Source organism: Vombatus ursinus, unplaced genomic scaffold (assembly GCF_900497805.2).
Source record: "Vombatus ursinus unplaced genomic scaffold, bare-nosed wombat genome assembly UNPS02014799.1, whole genome shotgun sequence".
NCBI lineage: Eukaryota > Metazoa > Chordata > Mammalia > Diprotodontia > Vombatidae > Vombatus > Vombatus ursinus.
Genome location: NW_020954577.1, coordinates 33878844 through 33896246, shown reverse-complemented (window position 1 = coordinate 33896246; position 17403 = coordinate 33878844). Strand labels below are relative to the sequence as shown.

Here is a 17403-nt window from a genome sequence, read left to right as displayed (position 1 = left end):
GCTCAGGTCCCCCTAACTCCAGGACCAGGGCTCTATCCAGTGCACCACCTAGCTACCCCGACTTCAGACAACATGTCCATCTCCATAAAGAATCTGCTTTATAGTACTCAGAGAGGAAACTCATTCCTACTCAGTTTTGTGAGAAAAAGGGCCAATAGTCTTAACACCTTCTCATTTGCACATTTTCAAAAGCTCCTCATTAAGATGATCGTATGGTTAGTAAAAAACGTGTCAAGGATCTTGGAGTCAATCAAGTTCAAACTTGTTGATTTTACAGAAGAGGAAACTGAGGCTGAGACAGCTTAAGTGATTTGCCCAGGAATAAACTAGTAAATATCTGAGAGCTTGGATGTTTCTAAGTGGAAATTCAGGACACTACCCACTGTGCCATCTAGCCTATTCCTGTTGTTCTTCTTCACCTTTTGTTTTATTTTTTGGTGAGGCAATTGGGGTTAAGTGACTTGCCCAGGGTCACACAGCTAGTATCATGTGTCTGAAGCCAGATTTGAACTCAAGTCCTCCTGACTCTAGGTCTGGTGCTCTATCCACCGTGCCACCTAGTTGCCCCTTTCTTCACCTTTTTTGTGTAGTGGACCCAAATATTGACAGTCTGGTAACGCCTGTGGGCTTCTCAGAATGTTATTTTTAAATGCATAAAAGAAATCACATAGATTTACAAAGAAAGCAAAGGTTAGTGGAAACAAAGATGTATTTTTTTTTCTCATCCAAGTTAATGGAACCTCTGAAACTTATCCATGGACCCATTAATTCTAATTCAGAGGTCTGTAGACTCTAGGGTGAAGAAATCTGCTCTCCACTGTACAGTATATTGAGAGGGCTAAAGTTTGCTGAGGACCAATGTCACCCTTGTCTCCATCTGTATAGCTGAGATGGAGATTTGAATTTAAAGACCTTTTCAACCTGCAGGCTTCTTCACAGGGCATGCCTGATCCTACTTGAACATTCCCAAAATGTGACTATTTTTTTTAAATCCCTGTTCCTTATTTTCATAGCCACCCCCTAACAGTGTGCTTACATTCAGACTTTTCTCATCATTGAAGAATCATGGCTATGTTTGCAATTTTTATTTTGTTTTGTTTTTGTTTTTGGTGGGAAAAGAGGAGGTATCTCAGCTTTCATACCCTCAAGACCAGTTTAGGGGAGTGACTAAGTCCAAACCTCCCACCCTTCTGAGGGAAGTATTGTCAGCACCAGTGGGCCAACTAGGCCCCAACACTGCAAACATGGGTCCACATTAGTCCAGAATGGCCCTGCCTTAGAAACTAGAAACCTCTGTATGGCCCTAAGTGACTCTTTCATCTGCTGTCTCTCCCAAGACTACTTTTTTCCCAACCTGAGCCCAGGACTAATTACACTAGTGGGCTAGATGACCTTAGTCATTTCATCTAGGATGAAAAATGATGGCTTGCCCTATATTGCCATAATGGGGATACCTACCTGGGCCACCTGATCCTTACATTTATGGGCCCTAGCCTTGGTTGCAGGTCCCACAACTACCCCAACCCCCAACTCCACATTCTTAACCTTTGTTTTAAAGAAAGCTGGTTTTAAAATTTTTATATTTAAAAATTTTAAATTTAAGAAGTTATTTTTTATTTTATTTGTAATATGTTTTATTGTCATTTAAAAAACATCACTGTCCCTTGGTATGGACATCACCAACAATAGGATCTTCTCTTGTAACCACTAAGTATAGTCAGGTAAAAAAAAACAAACCAAACCAAAACCAAAACATACTGGCCATGTCTAAAAATATATGCTTCATTTCACATGCATAGGCCACCACTTTTCTGCAGAGAGGCCCAATTGTTGGGCATCTATTCCCCATCCCCTGCCCCATTCTTTGCTATTACAAAAACTATTGCAATAAATATTTTTGTTTTTATAGGACTCTTTTCTCTGTCTTGAATTTCTTTGGTGTATTTGCCTAGCAGTGATACTGCTAAGTCAAAGGGCATGTGCATTTTGTTGGTTTTGGGGGGAAATAATTTTAAATTGTTTTCTAGAATGGTTGGACCAAGTCATAGCTCTCTATAAATAATACATTAATGTATCAGTCTTCACTTAGGCCCTCTGATAATTACCATTTTCATCTCATCATTTTGTTATCTTTGTCAATTTGACGGATGTGAAGTGAAAATCTAGAGCTGTTTTAGTTTGTCTCCTATTATCAGTGATCTGGAGCATTTTTTCATATGGGTCTACCTAACTTGCCTTTCTTCTTTGGAAACTTTTTGCCTATGTCCCTTGGCTACTTATCTGTTGTTGAATGAATGGATCTTATATTAACTGTAAATCTTTGCTATTAGATCTTCAAGAGATAGATTTGCTACAAATAGTTTCCACAATTAACTGCTTTTCTTCTAAAGCTAGCTACTTGATTTTGTTTGCTAAAAGCTTTTCAATTTTGTGTAATCAAAATTGTACATTTTGTCTTTTACAATCGCTTCTATCCCATGTTTAATTAAGAAATTCTTTCTCTAGCTTAACTGGGCAAAATGCCTCCTTCCTTTCTCCTCCAATTATTTTTAGGATGTGACCTTTTACATTTAGGTCATGGATCCATTTGGACATTATTGTTCAAGCTCCTCAGCCTTCATTGGCAGCAAGAGTGCAGGGTTATGTTCTAAACGCTGTCCCAGAAATGCTCACTTCTCCTGGAAATTAGGTTGGGTTGTTGGCCTTGACTTCTTTGGAATCACCAGGTTTGAGAGTGAAATCAATATAATCTACGCTGGATGATGATGTTGCCCTAGTGGTGGAGCAGTAAGCTCTTAAAGCTCCCTCAGTCTCTCCTCTAAAATCTGAATCACCCTCACCAACTTCTCCAAGGTGATTAGAGAGAGGGTACTATCTCCTTGGTTATGTAGCTGTTATTGTTACCATGCACTGCCTTGCTTAAGGGCAATATGTCTCTCCCTCAAACCCTTGAGAAATCTCTTTGCAAAATGGAACCAAAATGAACTTAGAAATCCACAATTCAGATACGCTACATGAGACAGAGTCTAATCACGAAGTGTTTCATCATTGGTCTCTCCTGATGACGTATTGATGTGTTAATGAACCTAGTCACAACCTTACCCTCCCATATGAAGTATCTCTTATCACAGATGTCCCCATGAACATCAGGAGCTCCAGACTCCCTTCTCATACCAACGCATCACTCATTAACTCACTGGATACTCTCACCAAAATCACTCCCATCTCCAAAGTCCAGGATTATTTCATGATGGGAGAAATCACTCACCTTCACTCACTCTCTAAAACACATTATTTGTTCTCACTCTGCAGTATTAGCTCTCCTCTCATGCTTTTTCAAGCATTATTCATGGCACACCAGTCTCAACTTTCACTCTTATAACACCACTTCCAGGTTATGTCCTGCTGCCTGTAGAACTGTGGCCATCTCTTGTCCAGTTTTCCTGCATCTTTGGGTGCACAGATGCTTTTTCTTCTCTGTCTTTATCTCTCTATTCACAAGGCTTCTCACTGTTATTTTAAAACGCAAAGTGGTTTGGAAAGCCTGAACTTAGGGGAGCAGTATGCATTGTTAAAAATCTACTAGCACGTTGATCTATATTTCAGTGCCCCCAAATCAAAACATCTGGTCAGCAATGATCTAGGCTAGCCATGGACCTCAATAGTATTAATTCCATCCATGGATGTACATCACAATCTAACTCCACCCTAATCCCACAGAATGGAATGTTCCGAAGCACAATAATATTCTCATAATACCTTTGTTATTAGGTGACACAGGCTACCTAAATCCTGTTTATCTGGTATTTTTAAAACCCTAAAGAGTATATTTTTCTTCAAGGTCATTCTTCCACCAAACTTCTCCATTTCTGTTGATGATACCACCATTTTTCAAGTAACCTAGGTTCATAGCCCAAGACTTATCCTTGATACTTTAGATCTCACCTATATCCAATCACTTACCAAGTCTCATTAATGACTAAAATCATTCTCTATGTACCAAACACTGTGCAAAGCCCTAGGGAAATTAAAAAAAAAAATGGGATAGTCTCTACTTTCAATCAGACCACACTCTAATTGAGGGAGACAACACAGGGAAGAGAGTTCATCTGTAGGGCAAATAGAAAGTCCCCAAAGCCCTAAGGATTCATAAGTAGGGTGATCAGCAGGTCAGTGACAATACCTGATGATCTAGAGGGCATCTGATGGCAGAACAGATGGCAAGGCCTGGTGGTAGGTTCTCCATTTTGCTGAAAAGGTGATAGCTGGTGACTGCCAACCTACCCAAGTGGTGATAGCAGCCATGTCCTCATTCTTTCTTTTTTTTTTTTTTTGGTTTTTGCTTTTGTTAGGCAATGGAGGTAAGTGACCTGCCCAGGGTCACACAGCATGCTCTTATTCCTGCCAAGTGGACGGGAAGGGGTCTGGGAGACCCTGGCTATGGGAAAGGGTGAAGGGAAAGCAAGGGGGAAGGGTGTTCCCTACTGGCAGCTATTCCCACAAAGCCACACCTCCTTGTTTCCAGGATTAATCCTATTTCTACCACCTCTTAGACACCTATTTCCTTCTCCCCACTCATATGACCCCTGCCCTGGTTTTAGCGCCTCACCATCTTATATCTGGACTATTGAAATGAATAGGTTCCCAACTAGTCTGTACCTCTAGTCTCTTCCTTTATCAATCCATCCTCCACAGCTACTAAAATGCTCTTCCTAAAAACACAGATCTGGAGATGTCACTTAACTTACTACAACACCTTCTAAATCTCCTTATCTCATTGACTATGAGATAAAATACACATTTCTCAGCCTAGCACTGAAAACCCTTACCAGTCTGGCTCTGACATACCTTTCTAGCTTGTTGTTGCTGCTGTCGTTTTCATATTGTTTCCCTTCATGCTCTCCTTCTAGTCTAACTGGCATTAGCTAACTGGTCTAAGCTGGTTCACACATATCATATTCCAACTCCCACCTCCACACCTTTGCACTACCTCTCAGAACTCTTAGATTCCTTTTTTTTTAACCCTTAGATTTCTTTAAAACAATAGAGGGCCAACTCCATGAAATTTTTCCTGATTCTCCCTACCCAATTTTTAGAAATCCCTCTGAAAATTATTTTGTTTTACTTTTGTACAGTTCTTAATTATTCATTGTGTAGAGGCTTAACTCCAGAGTAGAATAGAATGTAAACTCCTTGAGGATAGGCACAGTATCCTTTATTTATTTATTTATTTTTATCCCCTATGCTTAGCACAGTGACTTTCACATAAAAGAGGCTTAGTCAATTTGTGGAATTGAATTGAATAGTCTAAATAATGTTCTCAGGCTCTGAAAATTATTTATTTTTAGGTGAGGCAATTGGAGTTAAATGATTTGCCCAGGGTCAGCTAGTAAATGTTATGTGTCTGAGGCCAAATTTGAACTCAGATCCTCCTGATTCCAGGGCCAGTGTTCTATGCACTTCGCCACCTAGCTGCCCCTGAAGATTATTTCCAATGTATTTGTAGCAAAGGTAGCATCTTTAGAAGTCCCCAAGTGACTGATTTGAAGACACCAATGGTTATGTGAGGGGGCACTCAGAGAGCCTACCTGATCTGCAGGACGGGGGCAGGTTCAGGTCCCATGGGGCAGAGCATTCATTCTAGTCCCTTCTAGTGTGGCACATGCCCTGGCCTCTGCCTCTCTTACAAATGTATAAACCCAGTTTATGTACCTAAAAACCAAGTTCTATTATTTTATACTCACACATGGCAGGTTACTGAGTAATGATGCATGTCCAAGGGGAATCTTAAGACTGTGCTATTTCTCGCTTTAATTCTGATGATGAGATCTTCATTCCTCAACCCCACCATTTGGCTGGACCCTATTGCTCAAAAGACATAGCCACCCAGAACTACAAAGTAACTTGTGGCTAAGGATACAGTTGCTATAGTGAGCATTCCAAACAGGAAATTCTACTCTTGAAGACCTGCTGAGCTCCCGTAAGAACTTTTGGGAAGGGGGTAGGAAGAAAGAAATGGGACAATGATCCCCAAACAACATGTCAGAAAATCTTAGTGGGTAAGTTTTCTTGGGTTTCTGCCCTGCTCCTTTATCTAGCTCTTTCCAGGTATTTAAAAAGCAAATGAAACCTTGAAACCAAGTTGTATCAAATGAGTGTCAGGGGAGATACTGGAGGGATGCCATTTGCCAGATATTTTTGTGCTATAAATTTGTATAATGAGACAGGCTGTCCGCTTAGTAGCATTAGGTATTTATGAGTTAGGGGAAATTTTGTTGCCATAAACTTGTTACCTTGCAGGAATCTGCTGTTTGGATTTGGAGTCGATCTGGTAGGCTCGGCTGTTTTTTGTTTGTTTGTTTGTTTTTTCCCTTTTCTTTTTCTCTGGGACTTTGTAATATGCGTTAATTCTGTTGTTCAATACTTCATAATAGTAGCTGACATTTTTAAGGTTCGTAAAGGGTTTTATGTACCTTGTCTCATTTGAAAGCTACAACAATAACAATTCACATTTATACAGCCCTTTAAGGATTACAAAATGTTCTCTATACACTATCTCCTTTGGTCCTCACAACAACCTTGCAAGATAGGTGGCATTTTAATCCTTGTTTTAAAGAGGAGGAAACTAAAGTTCAAAGAGGTTTGCCCAAGACCCCACAGCCAGGAAATGTCTGAGGCCAGGATGGAACCTAAGACTTTTGAACTCCAAAACCAACACTCTATTCACTATATCTGGCTGTCTTTGCAAAGGTCCTTCCCTTGTTAATCGCTTTACCTTTGCCAATATAAGCAAGGCCTCCCATAAGGGTAAAAACACAACTGCCCATTTTTATGCCTTAGATAAGCAGCTGTAGGGATTGGGGATAAGACTTGCCTGGAATTTGGCTACTTGTTTGTCCTAGATATCAGGAAGGAGATCTCATGACTTGCAAGTGAATGGGATTTAAATGAGGGAGGCTACTAGGGCGAAAATATCTAGAACACTTGAGGTTTCTTCTCTGTTGAAGGATTGGCTGCTGGGCAGTGGGAGGTGGGGGTGGAGAGTTTAACTCTGCTTTGTAGAAGGAGGAAATGACTCAGGATAATAAGGTCATCTCTTCCCCTTTGAAAATCAGGGCTGGACAGAGGAGGTGATGTGAGTGTGGTGTGGGCTAGGGGGAGAAGGTTCATCTGGGTTGTCATGCTGGGAGTCAATATCCCTTAGAAAAATACGGGGTTTCTAGGGTGCTGGAGCACTTGTCACTGCTAGAGAAAAGAGGAACTATTATACATGTATGTTACCTAATCTCAAGCGGGCTCTCACTGCAGCAAGGCAATGTGTCTCCTCCTTTCTATCCCATTTACCAGAGCAGCTATTCCTTCTCTTCTCTCCTCTCCTCAAACTTGCTACAATGCTACCCCCTGCAGAAGCGCACACTCAGGTAAGGATCTCATCTCATACTTCACCAAAAAAATTGAGGCCCACTGTCAGCTCTCTTTTCTCTTCAAATTTTCATAATCAACTTGTGACCATTCACCATAATCTCCTTTGTAATTCTAGTGCCTGAGGAAGAGAAGGCCTTTTACCTTGCCAAGACCAATTTATTCCCATGTACCTTTGATCCTATCTATTCTCATTTTCTCCAGTAGATAGTCTCCACTATCATCCCCCATCTGATCTTCAATCTTTCCTTATCTCCTGGTTCCTTCCTCATTGCCTACAAAACACCTAGGTCTCCTCTATTCTTAAAAAATTCTCCCTAGGTTCTAAGTTACTGTATCTCTCCTGTCCTTAGCTAAACTCCTTGAAAAAGCCATCTATACTCAGTCCCTCTACATCTCCTCCCCTCCTTCTTTTCTAAATCTTCTGCAATCTAACTCTCTACCTCATTCAATTGAAATTGTTCCCTCCAAGGTTACCAAAGATCTCTTAATCACCAGATCTACTGGGATTTTCTCAGTCCTCATTCTTCTTGACTTCTCTGTAGGCTTTAACAATGCTGATCATGAATCCTTCTAAACTCTCTCCTCTCTGGGTTTTTATAATGCTGCTTTTCTTGATTCCTTTTGTACTTATATGACTGCTACTTCTCAGTCTTCTTTGCTGGACCTGCATCATGCCATAATCACTAATAATGGCTATACCTCTGTGCCCCCTTCTTTTTTCTCTCTTTGGTGATCTCATTAGTTCCTTAGGCTTCAATTATAATTTCTTTTTTTTTAATTATTTCTTTTGATTCATCAACAATCACTTCCATAAGCTTTTGCTTTTGAGTTTTAAATTTTTCTCCCCCTCCCTCCTAACCTCCCTCCCCAAGACGTTGCCCAGTCTGATATAGGCTATACATATACATTCCTATTAAACATATTTTCACATTAGTCATGTTGAAAGGAAGAATTAGAACCAATAGAATGAACCACAAGAAAGAGGAAACAAAACAAAACAGAAGGAAAAAAAAGAGCAAATAGTATGCTTTGATTTGCATTCAAACTCCATAGTTCTTTCTTTGGATGTGGATAGCATTTTCCATCATGAGACTTTTAGAGATGTCTTAGATCTCAATTATAATTTCTATCTAGTTCATTCCTAGATCTTATCTATTCAGCCCTATTCTCTCCTGAGTTCCAGTGTAAACTCACCTAGTGCCTATTGGACATTTCAAACTGAATATCGTGTAGGCATCTCAAACTCAACATATGGAACACAGAGCTCATTATCTTCACCCCCAAAGCCTCCCCTCTTCTCAACTTTCATATTACTATAGAGGACACTACCATACTTGAAGTCACCCACTTTTCAACCTTTGTGTCACTCTCTATTCTTTGCTCAACACACACAACCATTCCATCGTCAAACTTTGTTATTTTATCCCCACAACACTTCTTGTACGGGTCTCCTCCTCTCTGCTCACATAGCTACCACTCAAATTTATGCCTTCATCACCTTTTACCTAGACTGTTTCAATAGGCTCCTAATTGATCTCCTCACCTGTTTCATTCCTCTCCAATTCCTCCATCACATTGTTGCTAAAGTGATCTTAATCGAGTGCATTTCTGACCATGTCATTCCCCATCCCTCACTCAATATATTGCAATGACTCCCTATTATGTTTAGGGTCTAATAATATATTTCTCTGACATTTAAAGGTTTTCTTACACATTATTCCCTTCCACACATTCCACAGTTTAACGTACTGGCCTACTTGCTTTTCCTTACACACAATGCTCCATCTGCCACATTTTCAATGGGCGGATGGACCATCCTGCACGAGGCCCAGAATTCTCTCTTTTCTCACCTCTACTTCAGAGAATTCCTAGCTTCCTTCAAGACTCAGTCCAAGCACTTTTTATTTTTTAAGTTTTTTTTTTTGGCAATAGGGGTTATGTGACTTGCCCAGGGTCACACAACTAGTAAGTATCAAGTGTTTGGTCTGAAGCTGGATTTGAACTCAGGTCCTCCTGACTTCAGGACTGGTGCTCTATCCACTGAACCTCCTAGCTGCCCTCAAACACTTCTTTTTGAAGGAGGCTATTTTCTCCTCAGCTCCCTGTGCTACTTTGTGCATATCTAGCTTATACATAATTTATGTCCAGATCCTCTCCTCTAATTGAATGTAAGCTTCTTGAGGGCAAGGGTTTTTTCTTTGGATCCACAGTGCTTAAATACTTTCTCTGGCAAATTGCAATTTGGCATAATAAATGTTTGTTCAGTGAGTGATTGGTTGATTCTTCATCCATTTGATTGTTCCCATGTGCATGGTCAGGAAAAACTCTTTCTAGTGATTACAGATCTCTTCCAGGAACCTCTGCAATGTTTCGGGGATTGATACAAAAGGCTTAATGTTATCTTTAAACGGGAGCTCATATGGCCTGCTTGCAACATTCCCAAGTGTGTGAACCAGATTAAAATGTAATTGGGAAATATTTAACAAAATAAATAAAAATACAATAAATAGATAATATTAATGTGTAATTGTCTAAGTCAATATGTGGCATATAGCGATCTTTATATATAGTTTAGGGGTCCCACTTTCTATTTACATTTGACACCCTTAGTGTAGAGGACCTCATTATCCTCAGAGAATGTCTCTTCAACTTAGACTCTACCCTGAATTACTTCATCTCAATGACAAATACCTTTGGGAACATGCATTTCCATGTTCTATGCTCCAGCTGATGTTTGGGACCAAAGGGTCATTGAAAAAGGTTATTTCTGTGGCTATAATTTTTAAGAAATGTTAAATGATTTTGATATATGAAAGAAAGAAATATTGCTGGAAGGAAGCCTTTAAGGCAGTCTTTTGTTCTGCTGAATCAAATGTTTTTTCATAATCAGCAAACAATGGGCACGTGAGCAGAGCCAAGATGGCAGAAGAGAGGCAGGAACTCACCTGAACTCTCCCAAATCACACTCTAAACAATTTTAAAATAATGTCTCAAATAGAATTCTGCAGCAGCAGAGTCAACAAAAGGTTGGGGTGAAACAATTTTCCAGCCCAAGACAACTTAGGAGGTTGGAAGGAAAGATCTGTCTCATAGGGTGGTAGTCAGGCCTGCTGCACAGTGGCAAGGCCAGCAGCGGGTCTTGAAGATGCCAGCAGCAGCTTTGAAGAGCCCTCAGCCAACAGATATTAAGGGGATGGGACAACTGATTAGAAAAAGATTGCAGGTGACCTGGCACTGGGTTTAGGACCCTGTTGCATTGCCCAGATGCGGTTCTGGGTCATAGTTCAAGGGTGAAGAGAAGCTGCCAGAGGGGAGTGGGGACCCTAGTTACAGTTATAAGGTGGAGAAGAGTGTTTGTGGTCACTAACAAGGGAGCAGGGGTCCTGGTCTCAATTCCAAGGCAGAAAGGAGCACAAGCACATGCAGCCATAGGAGAGTAGGGGCCTCCAGGGTGGAGAGGAGTGCTTGTGGCTTGGTTGCTCACAGGGAAATAGAGGTCCAGGTCTCAGTTCCAAGGTAGAAAAGAACACTAGCATTTGTGCCTATAAGAGAGTGGGGGATCTGGTCACATTTCCAAGGGTAAGAGGAGTGGGCTAGCTGTTCCAGGAAACAGGGTTCCTTCCCGTGTAAATACCAGAGCACATGCCAGGAAAGCAATGGCTGCATATTCATCTCTCATAAAACAGGCATGAAGGGAAGAACTTTTACAGTAGAGAACGTTAGAAACAGGGTTCAGTCACTCCTTGGTAGGGCTCGGGGTTTAGCCAGAGCGTGCAGCCACAACTCCTTTGCTCCCCTAAAAACATATCACGCGGAGTTCTGTCCTCACTTAAAAAACAAAACTTAAACTGAAGTGAGCAAAGGACACGTTTTTTACAATTCTTGCAAGAAGGAGGTGTGTGTGTGTGGTACCCCCCCAAAACACACACACACACACACACACACACCAACAGATGCCAGAGCAAGCCTTTTATGCAGTTAGTTCCTTCTGGTCCCTCCCTTCAGAGCTGGGATTGGTCCCTGCTGTTCCAGGTTACAATTTTCCTGATACTCCCACTTCATAACATGTCCCTCCTCCTGCTAACATAAGAAATGTGCCTAGTTTTGTGCTATTGCTCCCCTCTGGGAGGAGAAGTTAGTATTAATGAGCCCATTACTCATGTGCACTCTAAGTAAAGCTTCAGCTTTGTCCTACTTCCAGCCTCTTTAATCAAACAACCAATTTCATCCACTTTTAGCCAGTTCTAGAACCTCTGACCTAGAGCTACTTTTTCTCTCAATTTCCTTATATGGAAACATAATCGTTTCTTACCTCTCACAATGGGAAAATGGGGGCTTGAACCTTATTTTCATCAGAATTGGCTCAAAGAGAAAATAACATACATACTCAGATAAGTATATATTACCATAGAAAGAAATAGGAGGGGAAGGGGACAAAAGGGGCGAGTGGGGCTGATGAAGGGGATGGCATGTTAAGGAAGGTAGTAGTCAGAAGCAAGACAGACTCATGAAAAGGAATTAGGAATCATAACTGTGAAAGTGAATGGAATGAACTCATACACAAAATGGAAGCAGATAATAGGATGGATAAAAAACCAGAATCCAACAATATGTTGTCTATAAGAAACATTTGATTCTTTTTTTTTTTCTGGTGAGGCAATTGGGGTTAAGTGTCACACAGCTAATAAATGTTATGTGTCTGAGGCCACATTTGAACTCAGGTCCTCCTGACATCAGGGCCAGTGTTTTATCCATTGCGCCACCTAGCTGCCCCTAGAAACACTTGAAATAGAGAGACATACAGCATAAAAATCAGGGGCTAGAGCAGAATCTATTATGCTTCAGCTGAGGTTAAAAAAAAAGTGGGGGCAGCAATAATGATCTCAGACAAAGCAAAAATTGACCTAATTAAAAGAGATTGTCAGGGAAACTACATTTTGCTATAAGTTACTATAGACAAGGAAGGAATATCAATACTAAACATATATGCACCAAATGGCATAGCATCCTAATTCTTAAAGGAAAAGTTAAATGAGTTACAGGAGGAAATAGATAGTAAAATTATGCTAGTGGGAGACCTCAACTTTCCCTTGTCAGAACTACATAAATCTAATAATTACAAAAAACAAAAAGAAGAAAGAAGTTAAAAAGATGAATAGAATTTTAGAAAAGTGAGATATAATATACCTCTGGAGAAAACTGAATGGGAATAGGAAGGAATATACCTTTTTCTCAACTGTACATGGTACTTTCACAAAAATTGACCATGTATTAAGATATTAAAAAAATGTGAAGGAAGGTGGCCTAGCAATACCAAATCTCAAACAGTATTACAAAGTGGTAATCATAAAAAATAAAAAACAAAATCTAGTACTGGTTAAAAAATTGAGTGGTAGATCAGTGGAATAGATTAGGTACTCAATACATAATAGTAAATGACCCTAGTAATCTAATGTTTGATAAACCCAAAGATCCCAGCTTTTGGGACAAGAACTCATTATCTGACAAAAATTGGCAGCAAAACTGGAAAGCAGTCTGGCATAAACTAGGAATAGACTAGCATTTCACACCCTATGCCAAGATAAGGTCAAAATTGGTGTATGATTTAGACATAAAGGACATAAAGCATAATTAGGGGAGAATGGAATAGTTTAACTCTCAGATCTATAGATAAGGGAAGAATTTAGGACCAAAGAAGTGATAGAGAACATTACAAAATGTAACATGGATGATTTTGATTATATTAAATTAAAAAGGTTTTGCACAAAGAAAACCAATGCAGCCAAGATTATAAGAAAAGCAGGGAATGGGGAAAATTTTCCAGCAAGTGTCTTTGATAAAGGCCTCATTTCTCAAATATATAGAAAACTGAGTCAGATTTATAAGAATACAAGTCATTCCCCAATTGATAAGTGGTCCAATAATTTGAATCTTTTCAGATGAAGAAATTAAGACTGTCTATGGTCATGCAAAAATGTTCTAAATCACTATTGTTTAGAAAAATGCAAACTAAAACAACTCTGAGGTATGACCTCACACCTATCAGATTGGCTAATGATAAATGTTGGTAGGAATGTGGGAAAACTGGGACACTGAACTAATTTAACCATTTTGAAAAGCAATTTGGAACTATGCCCAAAGGGCTATAAAATTGTGCATACCCTTTGACTCAATAATGCCACTACCAGTTTGTGTCCCAAAGAGATCACGAGAAAAGAAAAAAAAGACTTATATGTACAAAAATATTTATGGCAACTCTTTTTGTGGTGGCAAAGAATTGGAAATTGAGGGGATGCTCATCAATTGGGGAATGACTGAACAAGTTATGGAATATGATTGTGATGGAACACTATTGTGCTATAAGAAATGGTGAGCAGGATAGTTTCAGAAAAACCTGGAAAGGCCTAAATAAACGGATGCAAAGTAAACAAAACCAAGAAAACATTGTACACAGTAACAGCAACATTGTGCAATGATCAGTTGTGAAAGACTTAGCTATTCTCAGCAATACAATGATCTAAGATAGCTCTGAAAGATTTATGATGAAAACGGCTGTCCACTTCCAGAGAAAGAACTGATGAAGTTTGAAAGAAGCATATTGAAGCATTACGTCTTTAAACTTTAAACCATTAAAAATCATTAAACTTTACATCTTCTTTTTATTCTAATGCTTCTTCTTCTTCTTCTTCTTCTGCTGCTGCTGCTGCTGCTTCAGCTCCTTCTTTGTGTTTTCTTTTGCAACATGGTTAATATGGAAATATGATATGTATAATCTATATAAAATTGCTTGCCTTCTTATTGGGGGGGGAGGAGAGGGAGGGAGTTCGGAACTCAATTTTTAAAAATGAATGTTAAATTTTTTTACATGTAATTGAGAAAAAATAAAATATGAGAGGAAAAAAAAACAATTGGCACAGTGGTATTTTGTACTCACTACATCTAGCCAGTTGTGTAACAGTAAAGATAATTTAAAAAAAATAGCTAGCATTTATATAACTTCAAGGTTTTTGAAATACTTTACAAATATTATCTATTTTTAGCCTCACAACAATCTTAGGAAGTAGATACAAATATTATTCCTATTTTATATATGAGGCAACTGAAGGAAACAGAGGTTCAGTGACTTGCCCATGATCCCACAGGCAAGTAAGTGTCTGAGTCTGGATTTGAACTCAGGTCTTCCTGACTCCATGGACAGTTATAGGGCAAGCTATAGAATGCCAAGTCTTAAGTCAAGAAGACTCCCTTTCTGGGAGTTCAAATCTGGCCTCAGCCACTTACTGTGTGTCGGGGCAAGTTTGCCCAATTTGCCTCAGTTCCTTGTCTTTACAATGAGCTGGAGGAGGAAACAGCAAACCAATCCAGTACCTTTGCCAAGAAAATACCAAATGGGGTCATGAAGAGGGAGATGACTGAACAGCAACAGCATCCTGACTCCAATGCTCTAGGTCCAGTGCTCTATTCACTGTGTAACACAGCTGGCCCTGATGAGGTCCATTTGACACTATTGATTGTGATAGCCTCCCTTTTTTCTGCTAATACCCTCATCAACAATACAGGCATACTTCGTTATATTGTGCTTCACAGATATTGTGGTTTTTTGTCTTTTTTTTTTTTTTAATTGAAGGTTTGTGGCAACCTTGTGTCAAGCATATCTATAGGCACTATTTTTCCAGCAGCATGTGCTCATATCATGTCTCTGTGTCACATTTTGGTAATTCTCACAGTATTTCAAGCTTTTTCGTTATTATTATATCTGTTATGGTGACCTGTGATCAGTGACCTTTGGGGCAATTGTTTTAGGGTGCCACAAACCATGCCTATAATAAGATGGCAAACGTAGCTGATAACTGTTGTGTGTATTTTGATTGCTCCACCAATCAGGCCATTTCACCCATCTCTCCCCCTCTCCTTTGGCCTCCCTATTCTCTGAGACACACCAATATTGAAATTAAGCCAGTTAAGTCCTACAATGACCTCTAAGTGTTTGAATTATTATTATTATTATGATTGGCAAAATAATCACGGTAAAGTGACTTGCCCAGGGTCACACAACTAGTAAGCATCAAGTGTCTGTGGCTGGATTTGAACTCAGGTCTTCTGACTCCAGGGCCGGTGCACTATTCACTATGCCACATAGCTGCCCCTAAGTGTTCAACTTAAAGGAAGAGTCCATTGATTTGTCAAACTTCATTGGTCTTATTTTAATAAATTGCCATAGACACTCCAACCTTTGGCAACCATCACCCTGATCATTTAGCAGCCAGTAGCATTGAAGCAACACCCTTCACCAGCAAAAGAGTACTATTAGCTGAAGGCTCAGATTTAACATTTTTTAGCAATACAGTATGTTTTAATTAAGGTATATCCATTACTTTTTTTTTGGACATAATACTATTGCACACTTAATAGACTAGATTATAGTTTAAATATAACTTTTATATGCACCAAAAAACTTGTGTCTCACTTTATTGTGATATTCACTTTATTGTAATATTTGCTTTATTGTGGTGGTCTGAAACCAAACACATATTATCTCCAAGGTATGCCTGTGTCCTTGATAGATAGACAAAAGATAGATACAGAGATAGCTAGGTAGGTAGCTGAATCTCATAAAGATTACAGTTGGGAACATAAACATATAGATTAGTAGCTATTTATGGTTCCTTGATTACCTACCTTGTTATTGTTGTTGTTATTAATAAGGTTTAAATTATCTTCTACCCCCTTTCCTGGAACATGGTTAAATACCTAATAAATGTTCAATTTAATCTAATCCTTGGGCATCTTCACCTCTTTCCAGATACTTTGTGAATCAATCCCTCAACTACCTCATAATCCTGTAACCTCTAGGACAGATTTATTTCCTTTATCTAATCTTGATACAATCCAGCTACTTTTCTTTATTTTGTTATCTTTAGTTTCCTCTCTATAAACACATCTCGGACAATGATGTTAGAATTCAAGTGTGGTGGCTCTACTGTACTTTCTGGTGAAAAGTTTGTTATAAAAAAAAAATCTTTGCAGATCTTTTCCATTTTATTCTGTCTGTCCTTCTATTTTCAACCTTAAATGTCTTGGGGCATGAAATGACTGCTTATTTGGATCTCTTACTAAGCCTTTTTTTTTTTAAACTGTTGTACCCTCCGCTGCTTTTCTTTGCTTTTAAAGGTAGTACTACTCATAAGCATCCATCATCTTCATAACATTTTATTACCAAGTTTATTTCTTAAACTAGCATTGCCTTTGTCTACCATCTCTCTTTGAGTTTGGTAAGTAAGGCAAGTATATGCTTACCAAAGTGCTTTTTAGGCTTTTTTGGTATCCCTGTGATACCAATTGATACACATCAGTTAAATATCTCTATAAAATTTTTATAATTGGTTTCTACTACCCATTATTAATTTTTAAGTACTTACTTAATTAGTTCAAGATTGAGTTATTTCAACTTCAGGCCCTACGTTTTTCATTATTATTCTTTACTCTAACTTTTTATTAATTCTGATCTTTGCTATAACAAATCAGTGGTCTGACTGTTACACAGAGCTGACATAAGGATTATAAGCCATATTAATAATAATTATAAAAATAGCTAGCATTTGCATAGTATTTCTAGTCACAAAATGCTTTACAAATATTGTCTCATTTTATCCTCACAATAACCCTGGGAGAGAGGTACTATTCTTTTTTTTTTTCTTTGAGAGTTGCTATTCTTATTTCTACCTTACAAAGGAGGGAATAGAGGCCACGAAAGGTTAAATGACTTGTTTATGATTATATAGCCAATAAGTGTCGGGGGCAGAATTTGAACCCAGATCTTCCTGATTCTAGCCACCACAGCATACTGTCTCTCTAATACAAGTATACACATCCCAACAGTGCTTGTATTAAATCATATAAGTCTCTGCACATTACACTAGGAGAAGGATCTGCTCAGAGAGACAATTGAAGTTTCAGGTTGCTTCCTGCATTTGTTAA

General features: G+C 39.0%; 1 protein-coding gene across 1 annotated transcript in view; it reads left to right on the top strand.

Moving 5' to 3' along the window:
* The first annotated feature begins 5999 nt into the window (after positions 1 to 5999).
* Positions 6000 to 17403, top strand: part of PP2D1 (protein phosphatase 2C like domain containing 1) — a 31014-nt gene continuing 19610 nt past the window's right edge. The window contains exon 1 of the mRNA XM_027872469.1: positions 6000 to 6059. Within this exon, the coding sequence (XP_027728270.1) occupies positions 6040 to 6059 (20 nt within the window). The 5' untranslated portion in view covers positions 6000 to 6039. The remainder of the gene's footprint in view (positions 6060 to 17403) is intronic.